Raw genomic sequence first — 21,825 nt, forward strand, 5'->3', positions numbered from 1 at the left:
GGCGCCTCCTAGCAGTCTAACCCTAACCCTACCCCAGACCTAAACCTACCCATAACCGAACAAAGCTCTGTGCGTGTCATATTGACGCTAAAGGGTGCCATGTGCGCTGGATGTAGACGAAATGTCAAAAGCGTCAGTATATGACGCCCTAGGATGAGAATGCGTTAGAAATATTATTACAATTGTTAATATATTTTCTGTTTTAATATATTCAAAAATGTAATTTATTCCTGTGATGGCAAATCTGATATTTGATCAATTTTATAGATTCTTGTTGAATTAAAGTATTAATTTCTTAAAAAAAAAAAAAAAATCTTATTGAAACAGTAGTATATATAGCATTCTACTAGGTACATGTATAGCTATAGTTATCAACATATTTCTATACTAAGCTATTTAATTAATAGTGCAAGTTACTATTACTTGCACTAACTTAAAACCCCATTACAATCCAAACAAACATTTTTGTACCAAGTTTTCTGTATAAAAGAGAGATTATAGGATTAGTTCACTTCAGAATTAAAATTTCCTGATAATTTACTCACCCCCACGTCATCCACGATGTCCATGTCTTTCTTCAGTCAAAAAGAAATGAAGGTTTTTGAGGAAAACATTCCAGGATTTTTCTCCATATAGTGGACTTCAATAGGGTACAATGGATTGAAGATCTAAATTGCAGTTTCAATGCAGCTTCAAAGGGCTCTACATGATCCCAGCCGAGGAATAAGGGTCTTATCTAGCGAAACGATCGGCCATTTTCTAAAAAAAATAAACATTTATATACTTTTTAACCACAAATGCTCGCCTTGCACTAGCTGCGATGCTCCACACATTACGCAATCACGTTGAAAGGTCACGCGTGACGTAGGCGCAAGTGCCGACCGACTGTTTACAAAGCAAAAGTGCAAAGACTAATTCAAACGCCATTTACAAAATAAATAAATAAATAAATAAAAGGTAAAACAACGATGTCGGATGATTTTGAAGTTGGAGCAGAACATGAGATGGAGTTTTTCACCCTACCCTACCTTTTTGAACCGGAACACGAGTGGCCTTTCAACGTTATTACGTAATATGTGGCGCATCGCAGAGCTACTACAAGATGAGCATTTGTGGTTAAAACGTTTTTTTATTTCATTTTTATTTTAAATGATCGATCGTTTCGCAAGATAAGACCCTTATTCCGCGGCTGGGAACGTGTAGAGCCCTTTGAAGCTGCATCGAAACTGCAGTTTGGACCTTCAAACCATTGTACCCTATTGAAGTCCACTATATGGAGAAAAATCCTGGAATGCTTTCCTCAAAAACCTTGATTTCTTTTCGACCGAAGAAAGAAAGACGTGAACATCTTGGATGATGAGGGGGTGAGTAAATTATCAGGAAATTTTAATTCTGAAGTGAACTAATCCTTGTACCGTGTAATAAGAAAAAATATCATGGAAACCAATAACATGATTTTTGCACAGTAGTGCCAAACCCCAAAGTGTTTCACAGATATTTCCATAAAATAAAACAATAGAGCTATTTTGTTGGATTTAGGTACTGAAATCTGACCTTTCTCGAGGTGCATTCTTTTGGCCTCATGGCCGATGTCGTGAGTTGCCAGGTCGCCCTCTTTAGGCCCGGGTAAGATGCTGGGAGACAGACCCAAAAATGCCTGGTTCATCGACAGTCCATTCTGATGCACAGCTTTGAGAGAACACAGAGACACATTATTCCCATCTCCACACGCTCTCAATTGACAACGCAAAACACCTCGAGTGATAAATAATTATTCTAGTTGAAAAGAGCCCTCGTCGTCCAGTGGCCAGAGAAGGTTAATACGTCCTTGGCTTTCAACTGTTTGTGACTTGTGGTATACCTCATCTCCAAATCAATGCGCCAGTCAATCAAAATCACATTTGCCACTCTGCCTGGCGTGTGCAATTCTCAGTGCAATTCTCTATAACATCTGAGATGAGGCGACAAAACTTGAGTCAAAAAAAAGGCCTTTTTACAAAAACCTGCGATTCACTAGATTCACTGGTTGAAATACATAAAATCAAACATTCAATGGGTTCCTAAAGTCTGAGACCACTAGTGAAAATGATTTAGCATTTTTATAATTTAATAAAACATTTTCATTACAAAAATTAATAAAAATTTTTTACCAATTCATTCAATAATGGGTTTTGCTTTAACAACAAGAGAGCTGGAGCTGCATGAACTCCACGAGTTTGTGTAAAATCTGATTATGTTGATTTGAGTTCACATGATTTGTGATGATCCAAAGAGCATCTTGAGCTTTAATGGAAGCAAGAACATCTGACCATCGGTACAAAGTTGTTCACATGATCAATGTCACACATTTAATGATTTGATTTTGAATTGAGCAGTCTTATTTTGTGTCTAAATGCCTTATAAGGTCTCTGTTCATAAATTCTTTAACCATTTTAACAACGTATTTCCAGGTTCAAACCCCAGCTTTTCAATGTAACTTTTGGAGCTCAAATAAGTTTTTAATCAAAATAAACACTTACTCGTTAAGACACCGCTTCCAGAATAACATCATAAAACATGGTAGCATATTTCAGAGATGACGAGAAACATACATACAGGCTCACTCAGTGATTAAGGACATGGTTTTTATTTTATGACACAGCTAATGATGAAAACATTTGAGGTCTGTCTTTGCACAACATGAGCCAGAACCAAACTTAAAGATAGTTAATATCTCTTTGCCATCTGTTGAAAACAACAGAAAGCGGGAAGGGGCGCACGTGTGCTATGCTCTTAACAAGAGGCACTTTTAGTGCGGTATTTAGCAGCTCTTGAATGTATGTGCGCCTGTGTGCGGAGACGCTGGAAAAGACGAGGGAGAGAAATTGAGAGACAAAGAGAGTGGGAGAGAGATTTATGAGGTGAACATACGCATTCTGTCGGAGGAGCTCTCCGTGTGCGCGGGAGAGCTGGAGACGCTGCTGCTGCGCTGGGATGAGGGACGGCTCCCCGGCCTCCTGCCGTCTTCCAGAGAGGGGGCAGGGGAGGGACTGTCGGGGACCCGTTCCTGCACAGCCAACAGGAAAAACAAACACAGTCAGGGCGGCCATTACATGACACATTCTTTTCAGCAACACACCTCTATGGACACACAAGCGGTCCAATGGTCCATGCTTTTTTTTTCTTGCTTTTTTTGAGGCACCGCCCCCCCCTTCCCCTTCTCTGCATCCTTTCCTTGCTTTCTTCCCAGGCTATTGTCTGACAGACTGTTCCCTGCAATGCCGTATGAAAGCACGGATCGCGCACCACCCAGCCCCCTCCACCTTCCCCCAATGGCTGATGAGAGATGTGCACGACACAATGAGAGAACGGCGCTGTGGGTTACCTTAATCACTGATGTCACCATTCGGGATGGGGCACTCTGTCCCTGTGCTGCGGCGGCCATATTGGCGATGGTGCTGAGGTGGTTCATCTGACTCATCGCCATGGTGACGGATGCGGGAGGCAGGCTGACAGGGATCAGGGGGTGGGGCATCATCATAAACGGCAGTTCCAAGCCTGAAGATGAGAGGGGAAAGTAGCTGATTAATTAATCATTTCTGGCATTAAGTTGTGTGCAAATGGAAGACGCGTGTGCGACAGAAAAGAAAGCGTACTACTGAAGAAGAGAGGAAGATTTAAAGGAGAAACACTATGAATTATTCACATGTGACCTATCGTGCGAGCAGCGTGGCTTACAGAGTAAATATTCATTAAATAATAATCGTCACATTAGATAGTGTATTATATTAAAGCTATTGACGACTACAAAAAATAATAATTGCGGCCTATTTTAAATCCATTATGGTTATTAGAAACATAAATATTCACTTTTGTTTTTAATAATACATATCGCTGTTAATAATATATAGCGTTCTGGTGATTACAGTCATAATAACCTAATAATTGTGAGATTTAAACTAATCTTTATTATGTTGGGAAAGGGAAAAATTATGGAAATATTTCACCATTAATAGTAAATGCATTCAAAATATCTGTGGAAAAAGAAGGCAAACATGAAAGGCATTAGTTAAAATGAGCAAAAATGAGCCAATTAAAACTAAGTGTGTATCATGAGATGCCTACAAGCTAATTACGAGTATTTGTGCCAGAAACTCCATTACTTGTATAACAGAGTGCATTTATAACGTCATTTTTTCAAATCCTTGATAGTTACACAGGATTGAAATAATTAAGACATTCAAAGTATTTTGATGAGGAAAACCAGATCCTGCAGGAGGACATGTGATTGTACTGTTAAACTCATATATAAAACTAATGCGAACTGTGCTACATTCTTAGACAGTGATTAAATGGGTAGAAAGGAAGCTGTCCCGCTTTTTCAAAGGACATATGCACACAAATAAGGTCACAGCCTAGTGTGTGTCCCTGAACTAAAGACCCACTCACTCCCACTCCTGACTTTGAACTAAAGGATCAAAAGTAACTGAGAGAAATTTCAGTCTCGGGCGGTCAAAGGCACCACTCGAGCGCTTGAAAGAAAACTTGAGCGTTCGCAGTGGATCCGATCGAGCGGGCGGCCCCGTGCTCCATCCCACACTTCCCCGATATCGCCTGGCTCAAGGTAACAGGAGACACAGAGGGATAATCCAGTGAGTTGTTTTTGTGTGAAATATCAGTGGCCAAGGGCTCTGAGACAGTCTACATCAGAAAAAAAAAGAAAATAAAAAAAGGGGAGGATGGAGGGGGTCCCTTCAGTGTGAACGCTCTTCGGTGAAGCATTGTGCATTTCCATAAGAAAGATGACCAGCAGATGCACAGGGAAAACACATTCCCTGACATTAAAAAGGAGGCTGAGATTAAAAGAACGAGAGGCCAAGCAGCACCTTGTAAAGGCGTCTCTCCTCGAGTGCCGAGTCTGAATCAATTACCACTCGCAGGACCGGACTCAATTAAAACCTGCCACGGCGCCAGCGTGTGATTGCAGGATACTTACAGCGCCACGCCGAAACAAATTGAGAGAGGCATTCATGCACGTATCTACCTTTCAAAGCTTTCGAGAGCCGGATTGAGTGCCGGCGCGCCTTTGTGATTCGCTCAAGAAGATCTGACTGGATTTCAGGAAATCAACATTTACAAGAGAGGGGAGAAACGTATTAAAGTCTGATATGACTTTGCTTTTGTCATTTAAATGGGCGTCCTTTATCAGCCTGGCGGTGAATGATGTCTGTTGTGTTGACCGACTTCCACAAAGCAGAACTCTGCGTGTGAGAGCGACTACAGGCTTACAGTAGCAGACTGCTCTCGGGGGCCTAATCTCTCTCCCTCTCTCCCTCCACCCCACCTCCTTTCATGTTCCGCCATCCTTAAGTGATGTTTCAGCCATAATGGCCTATTGAAAACCATAAGAAAACATGATACAAGCTAAAAGATGTCCACCAAGGCTTTTCAGACCGACTGAAAGGCAATGAACTATGGATGTCTGATGAAGCAGACGCATTGTTCATCAACTGGTTTTTTTTTTTTTCTTCTTTTGTAGTTTTCAACAAATTTGTCTCAAAACAAAACCCCTTTGGACACTGTTAATTTACCTTGTCAATAAAGATTTTTTATTTAATAAAGACACTTTTTTCTATTGTGTTCCAGCTTATGGATTAAATTCCGAGGACAAAACCAATGAAAATGTAAAACATCTCAGCAACTTATTCATACTTGCTTCAAGATATAAACACTTTTTTACATATAAACGCAAATCATTTGTGTTCCGTCAATTCAAACTTTATTCCTGAGGCTAGATTTAGAAATTAGATAAATATACTTATCTCTTATTAGAATATGCCTGTATTCTACTTGTATATGGGTCAATAAGACATATTATTATATATAATCATTTTCATTATATTTATTCATAAAACATCAGCACTCCTGGAAGGCCTCTCAGACATTTAGATTTGGTACTGGTATTGCTATCATTATGAGGATATTCAATAGACATAATGATTTTTCACTGTATTCTATCTCCTAACTCTAACCCTACCCATCACAGAAAACTTATCAAAAAAGATCAAATATCAAAACAGCAATAAACTGCTGAAATTTGCATGAATTAGGACCTGAGATATTATTGTCAAACAGATGAACTTTGATTCCAGTGGCCCATAAAAAAGAAAAAAGAGCCCTAAAGAGACAGACTGAAGCAGCTATTGTCTGGTGAAAGCTGGCTTTCAAAGCACTAGCAACCTGCATTATCCTGTGAGGGAGGAAGCTTTCCCTTGACAAAAATTAAACCAGCTCCTACTTGGCACTTTATTATCTCTTCAACTGAGTGATTTATTGTTTGTGGAATGAAAGCAAAAGAGGAGGAAAATTACATTTTCAGCAGAGCCAGGGCTTGTTCTGCCTCTACTCCTCTATCCTGGAAGAGCTCACGACAAACAATAATGTCAGCTGTAATTGATCTGAGGTCGCCGGTTAGCCCTCCAGTAAAAGCCCACTATTTAAGCGACAATCCGCCCTGCCTGCTCCTCAGATGCTGTCTAATGAAGCTGTCCATCTCTGCTATTTACCTTCTCTTAAATGGAAGAGAAAAGATGTACTGTATGAAGCCCAGCCAGGGAAGATTTGCTTTCCTCCCGTGAAATAGGACCTGCAGATGCCGTTGGAATGTGTAATTGGCTGCAGAGTCGGAGACGGGGGTTCCAGCGCTAATTAAATGACTTGTTTCTGGCCTATCCATCTTTGTTTGCGAGCACAACGCGACGGAGCAGTGTGTTGTAAATGCTCTTATCTAAACAGACGTTCTTTTGCTCGTCCCTTTGATTTGAGGGCCAAAAATCATACGCCTTTTGAAGTAGCTGTTGAATCAGCATAACAATTTAAATGGTTGGCGTTTCAGAATGGCAGATTGTTATTTTTGCAATTCCCTAAAACTGTCAAGGCTTTTGCCACAGGTTTCTCATTCTCATATTTCATTTTAATTGTACAAATATAACCGGCTACTCATAAACTCATTCTGGCTATTACAAAGGACCTTCAACCATAAAAAAAAACAGAGTGTGTAGAGAAGATGTTACTGGAAATAAACGCATAGGTCCTTCATAAACAGACATGCTTCTATGGTAAGGTGTATAGATTGTTTTCTTTTTCCCAGAAGGCATAGCTAGTCAAGGCTGTTAAACGCTGTAACTCATTAAGGCCCGTTAGAGGAAGGTATTTCACTTTGAAGTAGCCACCCACGGTCTTTCTGTGTCATTGAGAAAAACTTTAAAGTCTTTTCTTCCTGTTTATAATCTTAATGCTAATCATAAAAATAACATCTTGAATTTGTTAATATCCTCCCCCAAAATGATAATAAAAAAAGAAACAGACCTGTACACTATCACCAACAATCACAGAGCGCTAAAAACACCCCCAGATGCTTGAGAATGTGATGCGATCTTAAGCCACAAGAACAGAGAAACTGCATCCCTGTGTAAAATAGGGATTTACTATACTCACTCTGAAGTGAGAATGCTTAATAAGAAACAGAGGTTAAAGAAAAACATCTATTACACACTTGTGAGTGTAAAAAAATAATGGCAACAAAACATCTCTGGTTTGATGAGGTAGCATAATTACGCAGACCCGCAACCCCCCACAACCATCAAAGCAAACATGTGGTAGGGATTACGGAGGAGACAGACAGTACTATTTTATTATTTATTTATTTATTTATTCTTCCTTCAGGAGGATAAAGACCCAGCAGCAGTTCTTGGCATATGATGGAGTGCTTTTGGTCACTACCTGTTTATGCAAGCTGGCCGCTAGCAAACGTATGATATAGGTTCTGATTTTGATATAGAATTATATTATTGAAGTGTTTTTATGTAAATCTAAATGGCTTAAAAATGACCAATAAATAAAAACAACATGATATTTATTCAACAAATTCATTTTTTTTTTAATGTTCATTTTATGTTTATTACAGAAAAAAGAAAACCAGATTATATATATATAGTTTTTATTGGCCATTTTTAAGATGTAGATTTAGATTTTGTTCATGCTGGAATTAAAAAAATTAAAAAAGCGTGGTTGGCACCACAGTTGGCACCACATATTCGTTGTGATCTTGTGGTCTGGTTAACACAATTACCTGCATGTTACGAGATGCCCAGACACAGGCTTCAGGACACATCACTGAAAGCACACCCAATTTCGATTTGAATTAGGTTCAGCTTAAATATGTCTTGTATCAGTTTCCATAAACTACTGCTGGTTTAGGGAAAGCATAAGGGAGCGAACATTACCAGCAGATGTTTCCACTGAGGGTACAATATATTCAAGTCCAATCAATAACCCCCCTCCCAGAGGGACTGTGACACCCAGCGAGAGGAGGGGTGGGGGGAATCATTTTCATCAGATACTGAGCAAAGGGTCCCGTTTAAAAAGATTGCTTTTGGTCAATGGCAAGCAGTTGTCATTTGACTTGGACTCTGAAATGAAATGTATCGAACGGTGTTATCAATCACACAGTGCAGGGGTCCATGAGACGGCTTTCCAGGGGATAAGACAGCCTCTTGCATCATCTGTTCTAATTACAAAATTAGCATCACGTTGCAGAGGCTGCATCTTTGCGTGATTCTGAAATTCATTGTGAAAGGAGATTTGTTATGTTTGTCATGCCGCTTTGGTCTTATTGAATGTGCTTAAAAGGATAGTTCATCCCAAATGGAAATAATGTGTTTCCTTATGCGTTTCAAACCTGTATGATTTTTTATGAAAAAAAAAATATTTGTATGCATACAATATAAATCAATGTTGTTTTGGAGCACATTGACCTCATTACAGTTGTAACATTCTTCAAAATATCATTGTTTGTGTTTCACAAGAGACAGAAAGTTTGTCCATTTGTCCAGCAATGAGAGATTGCATGGAAAGTAAAATAAAATAAATTAAAATAACATGATATAATAATAATAAAAAATATTTAATGATATATTTTATTCATAAAATATAAAACTAAAAATGTGATATATTGAGATTTGTATATACATATATCTGATATACATTTGTCCAGCAATTTGAGATTACATGGAGAGAAAGTAAAATTAAATAAAATATGTATCTGATTTAGCTCTATATTTCCTTTTATATAAAGACATTTAGTGGAAACAAAGCCAAACATAACCGAGAACTCTTTTTAAGCTTTAATAAAGCAACCTTTACGCACTCAAATTTCCTCTGGGTCACTAAGAAAAGTTCAATTGCACAGATTCTTGTACTACGAAGCCTAAATGCGGGCTACTTTCTGTAACTTGAGGCAGTGGGATGATTTGTTCTGGCAAGAAGCCTGACCCAGAGTAGGATCGCTAGTCTGGTTGGGGTTAATGGGGCTCCAGGCATGATTGATACCCGTGAGTGATAATGGCCGCGCCTTCATTTCTCATGTTCTAATTGCTGCAATGTTATTATAACCGCAATAATCATGGCAATATTCCGATTGCAGCACATCCTCTCTGTCATCATAAGGCACGGCGGTTACGCATCACACGCTGGTTTGTTTCTCTCTCGTAATTGAGTGCAGTGAGATGACCTATCGGAGGAATATTCGAAGCAGTCAAAGCGCACGCAACTTTCGCATTATGGACCCCAGAAGCTTATCGTGTGTGAAAGGTTGAATGTCATTTATTACATGTATCACATTTACACCATGTGACATTGTCTTTTCAAATTGCGCAGATCTCTTCATCCCTATCTTTGCCTCCAAAGGTCACTCAATTCCACTTATAAATGCAACCTGACAGAGATTAGTAAAGAGGGACGGGCAATGCACCACGTCTCACAACTGAATCAAACGGCTCCAAATTAATTCATCCAATTAATGAAGAACGAGCTTTAATGTTGATGAGGCCCGACAAGTAAACCGGCTACTTATTTATTTCATTTACTCAGACACAAATATCTGCATGAACATGTGCCACGTTTATGCCGGCTACGCTCACTGCAGTAATGTAGAGCTGTACTGCTTTTCAGAGATGATAGAGCATGATACGGATCATTACAGAAATAATGTTTAATCAATTCCCATTTTGTAATCTGTTTCTGCAGTTGTAGGCATTTGTGTACACCAGCGCTTTGCACATTTTTACACCCCCCTCCCCTCCCCCTCTTCCAAAATCATGCATATTCAATTTTATGCTGATGCTTAACTGTCGATGCAACCGGAATTAAAACAAGCAATTCGACTTCATTAAAAAAGTAAGTGATTATCGAGTTATCTTTTTGAAATTCTATTAAAATGTGTGACGCTCTCCACTTATCTGTCACCTGCTTCCCAGGAGCACAACACACTAATAGAGGCACTCAGAAACGAATGCCCAGGAGAGGCTGCGTGTCTCTGTAAACTCAGCCCTGGTTCTCATCCCGGTCTCAGAGCTATTACCAATGCTTCCTGCCTTCCCGTGAACAGCCCTGCTGATGTTTGAGGCGAGACAAAACAGCATTCAACAATGTAAACTGACAGAGGTGAGGCGGTTTTGAAGAAACTTGCTATCTACAATGCTAAATGCCTATGGTGGAACTCAGTCAGAGAGTAATAAGGAATGAATCATTGCCCTGAATTCTGCCGATGCGACTCAGATGTGGCTAGGAAGTGAACATGTTTTCACTGTTTAGCTGCGGGCTGGTTTTTCACTCAGCAGACTTCTGGGCAATACATCACATTTTCATACTGTATTCGTGGTGATTTAATTTAAGCAACATCATGACTACGATGATGATTTTATTGCACTTTTATTTATCCAGTAAGTTTCCTGAAGAGAATGTCATTAAAGGAGAACTCCGGTCAATTTTAACATTGAGCTCATTTTTTTGTACATTTGGAGTGCTGTCAGTACAGAGAACAACGACAAAAATCGGGGTTGCCTACACCGTGTTATCCTCTTTTTAAAATTTGCACCCTGTTGACTTCAATGGGGCAAGTTTTAAACCTGCTTTTAGCCTCTTAACATCCTTGATGTGTCATTACAAGTGCACAGGTCATGTGAGTGATTCCTTCGGAGTGAACGCGGGTGAATCTGACTGCAGTAGATGTGAAAGATATTAATAAAAATGATGTTTATTCAGCCAGCGCACATACCTGTATTTACATCCTGTTTTCGGTCGAAGTCCACAGTAGTCGATTGTCGAGTTCACGCGCGTGATCATAGGTACTAAACCTATGCGCGTGAACTCGACAATCGATTACTGTGGACTTCGACCGAAAACAGGATGTAAATACAGGTATGTGCGCTGGCTGAATAAACATAATTTTTTATATATTTCTTTCACATCTACTGCAGTCAGATTCACCCGCGTTCACTCAGAAGGAATCACTCACATGACCTGTGCACTTGTAATGACACATCAAGGATGTTAAGAGGCTAAAAGCAGGTTTAAAACTTGCCCCATTGAAGTCAACAGGGTGCAAATTTTAAAAAGAGGATAACACGGTGTAGGCAACACCGATTTTTGTCGTTGTTCTCTGTACTGACAGCACTCCAAATGTACCAAAAAATGAGCTCAATGTTAAAATTGACCGGAGTTCTCCTTTAAACTAGCTTCACGTGTCTCACAAATTGCAAGAATGTTTCTGATTGAAACTTTAGCAAAAACAAAACGCAAAACGCCATTAAGTTAAATTCCTTGAATCAGTTCAATCAATTGATTCAAAACTCTGATAAAGTTTAAATGAATCATCATTCATATTAGTCAAATACATAGAACACATTTTATTTACATATCGTTTTAGTAAAGAATTTGAATATATGAAAAATGCCATGTGGACATTTGAATTATGATTCAAACAAATTGTTGAGTTTCATTTGCATAATCAAATGAAGTCTATTTCCTATCTTGTGTTCATTCAGTGAAATATAGTGTTGCATTAAACAATTTGAATCAACTCAGCAACAATAGCTGTTCAGTAAAAAAAAGTCCCAGAAAACATTATGATAAGAAAATCCACTTTTTAATGTAAATAGAGAAAAATAACAGAAAATATAAAAAGAATATCATTTCATTTTTATCCATGACATAATTTTTTTATAAAAAAAAAAAAGGATTAGTTATAACCATTTCACCCTGACTTAGATGGAGGCATGAGAAAAGAGAGGAAGAAAAAGTGAAAGTCAAACAGACAGACTCGATTTAACCAAAACTTTCTGCTGTTTGCCGTTGCCTTGCCACGTTTAGCAGTGCGAGGCCGGCAGATTGAAAAACAAAGCGCAACCCTTGTTGGATTTGTCCTTCCACAGTGTGGGATTTATTATTAGAAAGGACATAAACAGACTAATTAAATCACAGCAGTCGAGGCTGAGATGACAGCTGGTGCTGTGTGTGACCAAACAGATCCCTATCAAAGAGCAGGAGGCATTGCTCACTCAATCCGTCCTCTATGGGGAGCTATTTTTAAGAGGCCCGGCATTGAGCACGAACGCTTTATGCTAAATGAGGGCTCAATGTACAAGCTGGCTGATTATAAAGACGCGACACGGCCCCGATGCATGATGGATGTGCATGCTGTAAAGACAATGGGTTTAGGGTCTATGTTTTTTGATAGGTGTTGAGGAAATGTGACAGCGCTCATCAGAAAGATATCGCACTGCCACCGACTTCCTCTGTGTCAGTTAAAATCGCAGAGTGCTTGACGCAGTGATGCATTGAATTTATGACGAGATCGCTCTTGACAGTGTAACAAGTACAATAAGAGGCACGAGTCTTACAGTTATTAATGTGTTTGGAAGCTTATCCATATGGTTAAGTGCATAATAAGACTGCTTCAGAGATGGTTCGTTCCCCTTTGAAGTGATTCTTCATCTCATGCAATCATGCATCGAAAAGGGTAATTCTGCGGACAGATTTATACATTTTGAGTAATTAGTACAAGATTTGAAACACCACCGGTTGATTGGTTGCACATGTGAAACCACCGATGAGAAGAAAATATGGTTTTAACAAGTCAATAATGGCAAGTGCAATGAAAACAACTTAATCAATGGCACTGCTACGTTTGCAAACAAGAGCTTGAATTATAACACCAATAATTGATTCCCCTCCTCCCCGCTGTTTTTTTTCCTTCCCTCCCGTGATGTCATTTCCAATCGATTCCTTCCTGTGTACAATGATGAGAAGTTTCCCGAGTTTGTTTTTTCGCTCTGACTCTTTGACCCGCTCCACCAATGGAAATTTGCAAGCTGCACTAGCAGCTTAACCAAAAAGGATTAACTCCCATATCCAACTGAGAACACAGATAATGCTCGGTAATTGGTAAAAAATGAAGATGAATGGGACAGCAAGATAAGGACCAATTAGCTCCTCCACGCTTACAGCTGCGGTCTCTCTACAGATCCATCTCTTGAGTGCTGGCCTCCTCTGCCAGAAGAAGCCTGGCGGAATTAGCGGCCTGACCTCATCGATGGTGGGAAGCCCACCCATCATCTCCCCCCATCACTTTCAATTCTGTCCCTAACATAGACACCTGTCACCGGCCCTGACGTGACAGGTTTGCGCTCCCCCACGTCCCCCAAAATGCTAAACGCCAGATCTGGGCCAGGTCTGAGCACGCTAACTCGCTAAATCAGAGAAACCCACACAAGCACGTGCACACATACATGCCTGAAAGTTTGTCGCTTATTTCATTATGGCAGCATCATCTGGTTGGTGATACACACAATTCCCCCATCTAATTACGGAGAGGATTTAAGGTCCATTAACGTTGCCGTGGCAAGGAATCAGATGCAAAATGGCACCCAGTGGCCACCAAGAGAGGGATTCTTTTCACCTCCTTCCATTTCTTAACCTGAAGGCAGCAAATGCATGAGTCACAAAACGGGAAAGAAAGAAATACAAATGAATGAAAAAAATCAAACAATTCATCATGCTGAAAAGGGCAGGTGTTGGTTTTGGTTCAGGTCTATTCAATGCGAGAGAACGGATCACTGTTTGCTTGTCTTCCAGGCACATGTTTTGCTTGGTTTGTGATCTTGAATTGTGCCGTTTCCTGTGAGTCAATGGAACAATCCACATTGTAAGAGAAGGGAACCCCCCACCTCCTTGAAAAAATGCTGGGGAAGAATCAAAAGGGAAGCGAGCGCTTAGCTTAATCACGTTCACCACCTCCTCTCTCGCTTAGGCTGTTTGGCTATTTGGCTCCAATTTTAACTGGCTGACTGTTTTTCTCTCTGTTTTTGTAATTAATAATAGTGATGCAAGCCGGCGAGAGTTATTGAGCTGAATATTTAATGCAGAAGAAACATTAGCCCATCCAATTTGCATCAACATCAACAAGTCCGGAGAAGAGTACAATGTCCTTCACACACTTAATATCCTTTCTCTACTTCAGACTAAATCTATTCTGCTCTAAACTGAGAATCTCAATCAGAATATATATCATTGGAGGAATAGAGTATTTATATAATAATAAAAAAAAAAAAAGTAGAAGCAACTACCAAGCAACCATCAACAACACCATTGCAATGCTGGGAATACCCTTGCAGTGGCCACTTTTTCACCACTCACAAAACAAATAAACACACGCACGTACACACACACATTGGTGCACCTATGATTATTAGGACATTACTTAGGAGTAATGTTTTTTATACTGTACAAACTGTATATTATATCCCCTTACACTAACCCTACCCAAGAAAACTTTATGCATTTTTACATTTTTAATAAAACATTGTTTAGTGTGTTTTTTAAGCCATTTTAATTACGAGGACTCAGGAAATGTCCTTTTTGTAATACCAGTGTAATACCCATGTCCTTATACAAATTGGTGTCCTCATAAATTATATAAAAAACACACTTCACATCTTAATAATAATAATTTGTATGATGATGATGATTATTGTTATTGGTGGTGTTGCCCCTAGTGACATTTAGAAAAATAATTACACTTTCATGTAAGCAAGTGTCTCTAAATAAAACCTCATAGCAAGAGCAGCTGTTTTAATATGCTCACTTCCTGCTCATGACATTGTCCACCCCAGTCTAGAGTGTTTAACTGAGTTCCTCTGCTCTAAAGTCATCCCTATATCTGTCAAATGATTTCAGACTCTGGACTCCAGCTGCAAAAAGCGCCTATAAGCAGGACATAATAGGCATTCACAGCCCAAAACCATTAGAGCCAATCACGAGGCTCAGAAAGGCAGAAGTCAGCAGAGCACCGCAGCTAAGAGTTTATTTTCACAGTTGTGTGTTTTCTCTGGCACTCTTTTAAAACACCCCGATGCGATATCACTCTCTCGGTTCTCTGGCGAAATGACCTTTCCGTTTTAATGCAGTAATGATCCGGAGCAGTGAGGGAATTCGCTGGGAGACGGGAATGGAAAACACTGTCTATTTCACTTAAAAACCTAATTTATGTTGCAATTAAAGGCTGAAAGGAGCTTGTTTCTCCCCTCTGGCTGGCTGAATAGAAGCAGCTATATTTCGCCCTCTTATCATTCGGGTGACTCCTATTGGCCACCCCGTCACAGGAGAGTGCTTGATATAAACAAGAGATTGCACTGACATCCAGTAATCAATATTAGGATGGCTTCAGTACCAAACATAATTTGTCTCGGCCTCCGTTCTTTTGACCAAACCGAGCATTAATTTAAATCATAAATCTGGGAGTGATTTAAATCCCGGAATGAGAGGCCCGCCTGCCTTTAATGATTTATTTTCTACATTTCTGCAAGCGAGAGATTTGTCCATACGCGGTGACAGGTCACCTTCAAACGCCAGAGGTAGACTGTTCATCACCATGCAGACTAGCATCTCATCGCTGCGAGTAAATATTAAAGTAAAAGAATCCAATTGATTGTGGATGGGCAGGAGAGGCGTCTCAGCCATATATTTCACTCAGAGCTTCTAATGCCTCTCTAGTTCGGCTCCTTCGCTCACCGCTGGGCCTGAAATTATTATTCTTCAGGGAGTCTGCATGCTCAAGGTTACAATTTAAATTGTAAAAAGATAAAAACAGTTTCTTATTAGCCCCATTGCCGCAGCCTCGCCTATTCCGATTCGCATTTATCTTTATTTCGGTGACCTCGCGGCCCCCCGCCGCCGTTCGCTGTTAGATGACCTCAGCTCCGCGCGGCTTCCTTTCGATAAATCTGCTTAGAGCGCACCGTGTTTTGCCAAAACTCCTAGTGTCAAATGCAGCTGGGAAAGCCTCGACGCAGGGTGGATATTCACAATGGAAATTACACACGCACAGTTCAGCTCTGGGATTATGGTAACTGAATCATTTGTAATGGATTTGTGGTTTAATATAACAGTGTAATTTCCACAAAAAATGGCTTTAAGTAATGTTGCAAAGAGAGAGAGGAAAAAATCTGAATGTATCTGAGAAACGATTAATTGGAGCGGGGGACATTCAAAACTAATTTTCTTCACCAAATTGAATTAGCGGCTCGCTTAATAGCTATTAGCTTTGGGATAAAGTGCTCATGGATGCATTTGATGTGTAGCTACTTTAAAAGTGCATTACCTGCTAATGATGAATTTGGAATCAACCAAACAAACTGACTGCTCAAAACAAGATTACACAAAGCTTTCTAGTTTTCTTCCAGATTTGCCGTTTGATCTGCATTTAAGTGAGCTTAAGAACATATTTGAAGAAATTTTCATAGATAAATAGAATGAATTATGTTTAGTTTGATAACAGCAGATCAGTTTGTTCTTAAAGGCATAGTTCACTCAAAATTGTCATTCCAAAACTGCAAACCTGACTTTCTTTTAGGAAACGAACAAACAAAACAAAACAAAAAACATTTCTTACTGTCTTACTGAAAAATGTGGACCTTTGATCTACTGACTTTCATTGTGTGGATGTAAACAGTTAAATTCTTCAAAATATCTTCTTTTGTGTTTCAAAGAAGAAAGAAAGTCATAAAGGTCAGGGTCAGTAAATAATGACAGAATTTTCATTTTTGGGTGAACTATCCCTTTAAGTGATGAAAATTCACCCTAATTTCTTTCTTCTGCTGAACACAAAAGAAGATATTTTGAAGAATGTCAGTAACCAAACAATTGATGGGCCCCATTGACTTCAATCGTTTTTTTTTTTTTTATACCATGGAAGTCAATTCAATAACATTCATTGGTATGCCATCAACTGTTTGGTTACACATATTCTTCAAAATATCTTCTTTTGTGTTCAGCAGAAGAAAGACATTCATGCAGGTTTGGAACAACTCATTTTTGGGTAAACATAAATGGGTAAACTTTGGGTTTGATTTGAAACCCTGTTCAAACTGGCATTGAAAGCTTTGAGCGCTTCTGGTCAGTTTCTGGTCATCTGAGTGGACAGCACTAAATAAAGCTGTAAATGGGGTCCAAATGGAAAACACATGACCACATCGCATTCTGCCCTGATGAGTCCCACCAACTCATGTGCCAATCAAAAACGTGCCAAAACAAGGATTTTAAACTTTGTATCTACATGTGGCTTTAAAAGAAAATAACCATCTAGTTGGAAAGCACATACATATGCATGCACAAGACTTTACAGAACATCTCCGACATGTCTAATATTAACATGCAGTGACAGATGATGTTGGTTAAATTGGTTAAATTGTTAAATCAAACAAATTTCTTCTTTTTTTTTCCCACTTTATTAATATTTAGTATTAAATACCCTCCCCTCGAAATCTGATCACAAGCAGTCGCAGAAGACACATTTGAGAAGCATGTTACTCCCAGGTGTAAACAGCCATGTGTCTTGCCTGACCACTTGTGACGGGTTGCGAGACGGCTGTTAACAGGGCCTGCATTCAGTGTGAGTCATGCTGCTGGTGGATGGTGACTCACCCACACTAGAGCTGAGGTCTCCGTTTTCTGAGTCGGCCCCGTGCTGGGTGTTGCTACCATGGTAGCTGCTCATCACCTCCAGTTTGATCTTCTTCACCTTCATGGCCTCTGCAATGGCAGCGTTGGTGGCGGCCGCAGCGGCTGCAGCAGCGGCTGTGAGACCTGCAGATAGAGGACAGAAAGATGGAGTCACTGCATCATAAGGGTTCAGCTCAAATGGACCTAAAACAAAGGTATGATCAAAAAATGCTTCTAGAAAAGACATTGTGCAGGAATTTCAAGGGGGATTAGAGACAGTAACATGAGGACAACACGTTCCAAATTTTAAAGGGGAAAAAATCTATTAGAAATTTGATGCATTAAATGAATAAAAAGTGACATTAAAGACATTTATAATGCAGGAAAATATTTTTATTTCAAATAAATGCCGTTCTTTTGAACTTTCTATATCAAAGAATCCTGAAAAAATGTTTCCACAAAAAATTAATCCCAACTGTTTTTAACATGTTTATTGAGCACAAAGTCAGCATATTAGAATGATTTCTGAAGGATCATGTGACACTAAAGACTGGAATAATGGCTGATGAAAATTCAGCTGTGCCATCACAGAAATAAATTACATTTATATTTACATTTATATATAACAAAATAAAAAAGTTATTCTAAATTGTAATAATATTTCACAAAATTACTGTTTTCACTGTATTTTTCTGAATAAAAGTTGTGAAGAAAAATTGTACTGACCCCAAATGTTTGGCTGTACTGTATTATAATATTGTGTCTAAAAAATAAATGTAAAAATAAAATAAAATAAAAATCGATATTCATTTTGAGATTTGCTAAAGATAACATCATAAATGTATCCTATTGTGTTTAAATATTACCTTTAGTGAGCATCAAATGACCGCAAAGGTAATCTAAATGTAAAAATAGAGGAAATAAACATGCATAATTAAATATCCAATATCAATACATTATGTAATAAGGCAAAATAACAATTTACACTCATGTTTTTGAAATCACACATTACTTTGAGTATGGCTTTACCTCAGAAAGAAGGGGGGAAAACTGCTTTTCGCTCTATAACAGTTTGACAGTCTTTTCTCCCATCACTAGCCTAACTCAGTCTAGCACTGCGTCTTAACTAGAGCAGATCATTTGCATCCCATCACCGACAGTAGCTTTGCTGTTTTTGATTACACAGCTGGCCCCATTGGACTGATGCAACATTTTCAGCTGGAAGCCTCACTGTCATGAACGTCTTCTCTGATTTCCATCTCTTTTTCTCTCTAAATGCAAAGATGACGCCGTTGAGCTTTGATGGTGACAGATGGAATCAGGAGTACATATCAGGACTGACATGTTGCCATGGTTTCTGTTTGTAAATAAACGGGTGGGGATGTACGACAAAGTGAAAACAAACAGTCTGTAACAGTGGGAAACCGAAGAAGACGAGCTCAAATATGCACACATACACACACACAAATGTCTGTAACATCTCAAACACACGAACATTAAACGGCAAATCCATTGTTATTCCCTCTGAATGAAGAAGAACGCTGCAATTCAAAGTCTTTTGGCTCCAGTGGCAATATTACATTTTTTCCCCCATTGTTTGATTTGTTTAAAAGGAGCGCAGTGGAGATGGAGAGATTGGATAAAGAACTGACTCGCTGTCATTTACTCTTTTTCAATGACAAAACACCTGAAAGACTCGCAGAAAGTAAAAGGAGGATCCTTGAAAGAGACCTTGAATCCATGAATGAAGATTAATGAAACGATGTGAATGGATGAATCAAAGCTGAGCTTTTTTCCCAGCACTGTTCAGTGAATCCTGTGAACGCAGTCTCATTTTGTACGTACAGTGTATTGAAAATGGTTACAGTACAATAACCTCATTTATGAGGCAAAGTGGATTGGGGCTGAGCAACGTCATGACACTACAAAATATTAAATATTGTGACTGAATGTCACAACTGAATTTTTTTTCCTGTTTAAATGCATCATTTAAACAGTTCTGTATCCTGCATATTTAATGATTATTATCCTCTTAATTCATTTAAAATGAGTCCAATTAATTTCAAGATATGCCAATCAATTAATTGCATACTAGAAAATAACCCCAAAATATCCTCAACATTATAGGTGGAAGATAAATAAAACACTGAATAGGCAATACAAAAATGACTTTACGTTACAAGTCAACAATTGTATGTTTTCTTTCCATATCATTACACATAGGCCAGTCATTTGTAGCTAAATTGACAGACATTTTATGTATCGCTTTTTAGCAAACTAATTAAAAAGATGCAGTCAGTACTTAAAATTTAAAACTCCTCAGTACCAATCAGTGACACGCTCATAGTTTGGCTTTCGTTGTCCCCCACATGAGGGAAGCCAATTGGCAAATTCATCACCACTAAAGTGTCACTTTCACTGACATGACTCGACTGCGGCCATTTGGCCACTGTCTCCTTTCCTGAGCGCGAAGAGAACGGGAAAAAGAAAGATATTGAACATGTGGCTTTAATACGCCACCTTGCCTCCCCAGCAGCAGACAGGCAGATGGTGTGAGCAACACTGCATGCCACCGGCTTTCTGGGCTTGTTTGCATTTTAAAGTACATCAGTACCATATTGATGAATCGTATACACTGTGTCGGAGTGGCCGCTCTCGTTTGCTGTTGTATATTCATGCCCTACAGCTGCGGAGGGGATCTACCTCCCCCCCTCCACTCATAATAAATATGGCCTTCAGTCGCACCGAAGGTCAATCTTCATTTGCGTCTAATGGGAGAGAGTCAACTGTTTTCTAAATGAGATGTATGCGTAGAAGAGACCTGGAGAAAAAAATTAATAAATAAAAAGAATAAAATCACCTTCTGGTTGCTTGTGTGAAAAGTCGGGCACTTGAGTTGCTTTTACCAGAATTTTTACTTCTACAATTAAGCACTTCAATAATGCATTAAACATCCGTTGTATTCATTTATCAACTAAAATGGACATGGTGCTACGTAATGTCCTGCAGGTATGGATGTTATCAATAAACAGCTTAACAAGCCTATTATACAATATAGACCAGTGGCTCCCAGCTGGTGGATTGTGACCCAAAAATGGTAAAGTCAACGACTGAAAAAAAAAAAAAAAAAATATGCTGCTACTAAACATTTGCTGTACATAGTTATGATAGCAAAATAAATAGTTTTGTCAAATGCTGTAGTTAAAGGCAAAAGACCAATTAAACTTCAGAATTTAGGACAAATTGATTGTATCAGTCAAAAACTGAATAATATTAATAATAATAAAATGAATGAATGAATGAATCAATCTTCAAAAACAATCAACAAAACCATACAAGTAAAAATTAGATGAAACCCAAACCACATTAAATATGGGTTTACTCGCAGCGAGGATAAACATGGTTTGTGCCAACCATGTTTTGGAGATAATATATAATTAGATAATAAAATCATAAACAACAACTGTGAAATATATTATTATGGAAATGTTTTTTTAAAAACCATTCTGGTACTGCACTGAGCTACTACTTGATGTAAAATGTAAAATCTGGGTCCTGAAGCAGTCAAAACCCAGTTGAGAGCCACTGCTACACCTACAAGCATTCATGAGCAACTGTATTTACGTTTATGGGTCCTCTTCTACATTATCATTCACTATTGTTCCAGAGAGATAGTTTAGTTCATTAGATCACAAATAACTTCCATCATAGGCTACAAGGGGGTTTGACTGTAACATCTACATCAGAGTACCCATCCTCAAACTGTTCTTCACATCAGCAACAAGTCCACTCGTAGTGCCCGTGCAGGTCTGAGCATCACAACGAGCAACCCACTCCTTCTTCAATTAGCATTCATTAGTATGCCAAGCACCAATAGCAGATCGCAATGTTTCGACTTTTGAAAGTCACCTTTAGATTCAGACCCACATGTCTGGGTTTTTTTTCACAGACACAAGGATCTCTTCAGCCACATATAAACAGCCAAACATAAAAGACAACGAGCGGGCA

The 21,825-nt window shown here is 39.0% G+C and overlaps 1 protein-coding gene across 9 annotated transcripts in view; it reads right to left on the reverse strand.

Moving 5' to 3' along the window:
- Positions 1 to 21,825, reverse strand: part of dachd (dachshund d) — a 109,065-nt gene that overhangs the window by 27,363 nt on the left and 59,877 nt on the right. For 3 of the 9 annotated variants that reach the window (XM_084420484.1, XM_084420485.1, XM_084420483.1), the window contains exons 3-7: positions 18,684 to 18,716; positions 17,800 to 17,961; positions 3,365 to 3,537; positions 2,911 to 3,046; positions 1,555 to 1,689 (exon numbers count right to left, since the gene is read on the reverse strand). In XM_084420484.1, the coding sequence (XP_084276610.1) occupies positions 1,555 to 1,689; positions 2,911 to 3,046; positions 3,365 to 3,537; positions 17,800 to 17,961; positions 18,684 to 18,716 (639 nt within the window). The remainder of the gene's footprint in view (positions 1 to 1,554; positions 1,690 to 2,910; positions 3,047 to 3,364; positions 3,538 to 17,799; positions 17,962 to 18,683; positions 18,717 to 21,825) is intronic. The other 6 variants (XM_084420487.1, XM_084420488.1, XM_084420486.1 and 3 more) reach the window with 2 other exon arrangements.

This window comes from Rutilus rutilus (genome assembly GCF_951802725.1).
Source record: "Rutilus rutilus genome assembly, chromosome: 10".
Lineage (NCBI taxonomy): Eukaryota > Metazoa > Chordata > Actinopteri > Cypriniformes > Leuciscidae > Rutilus > Rutilus rutilus.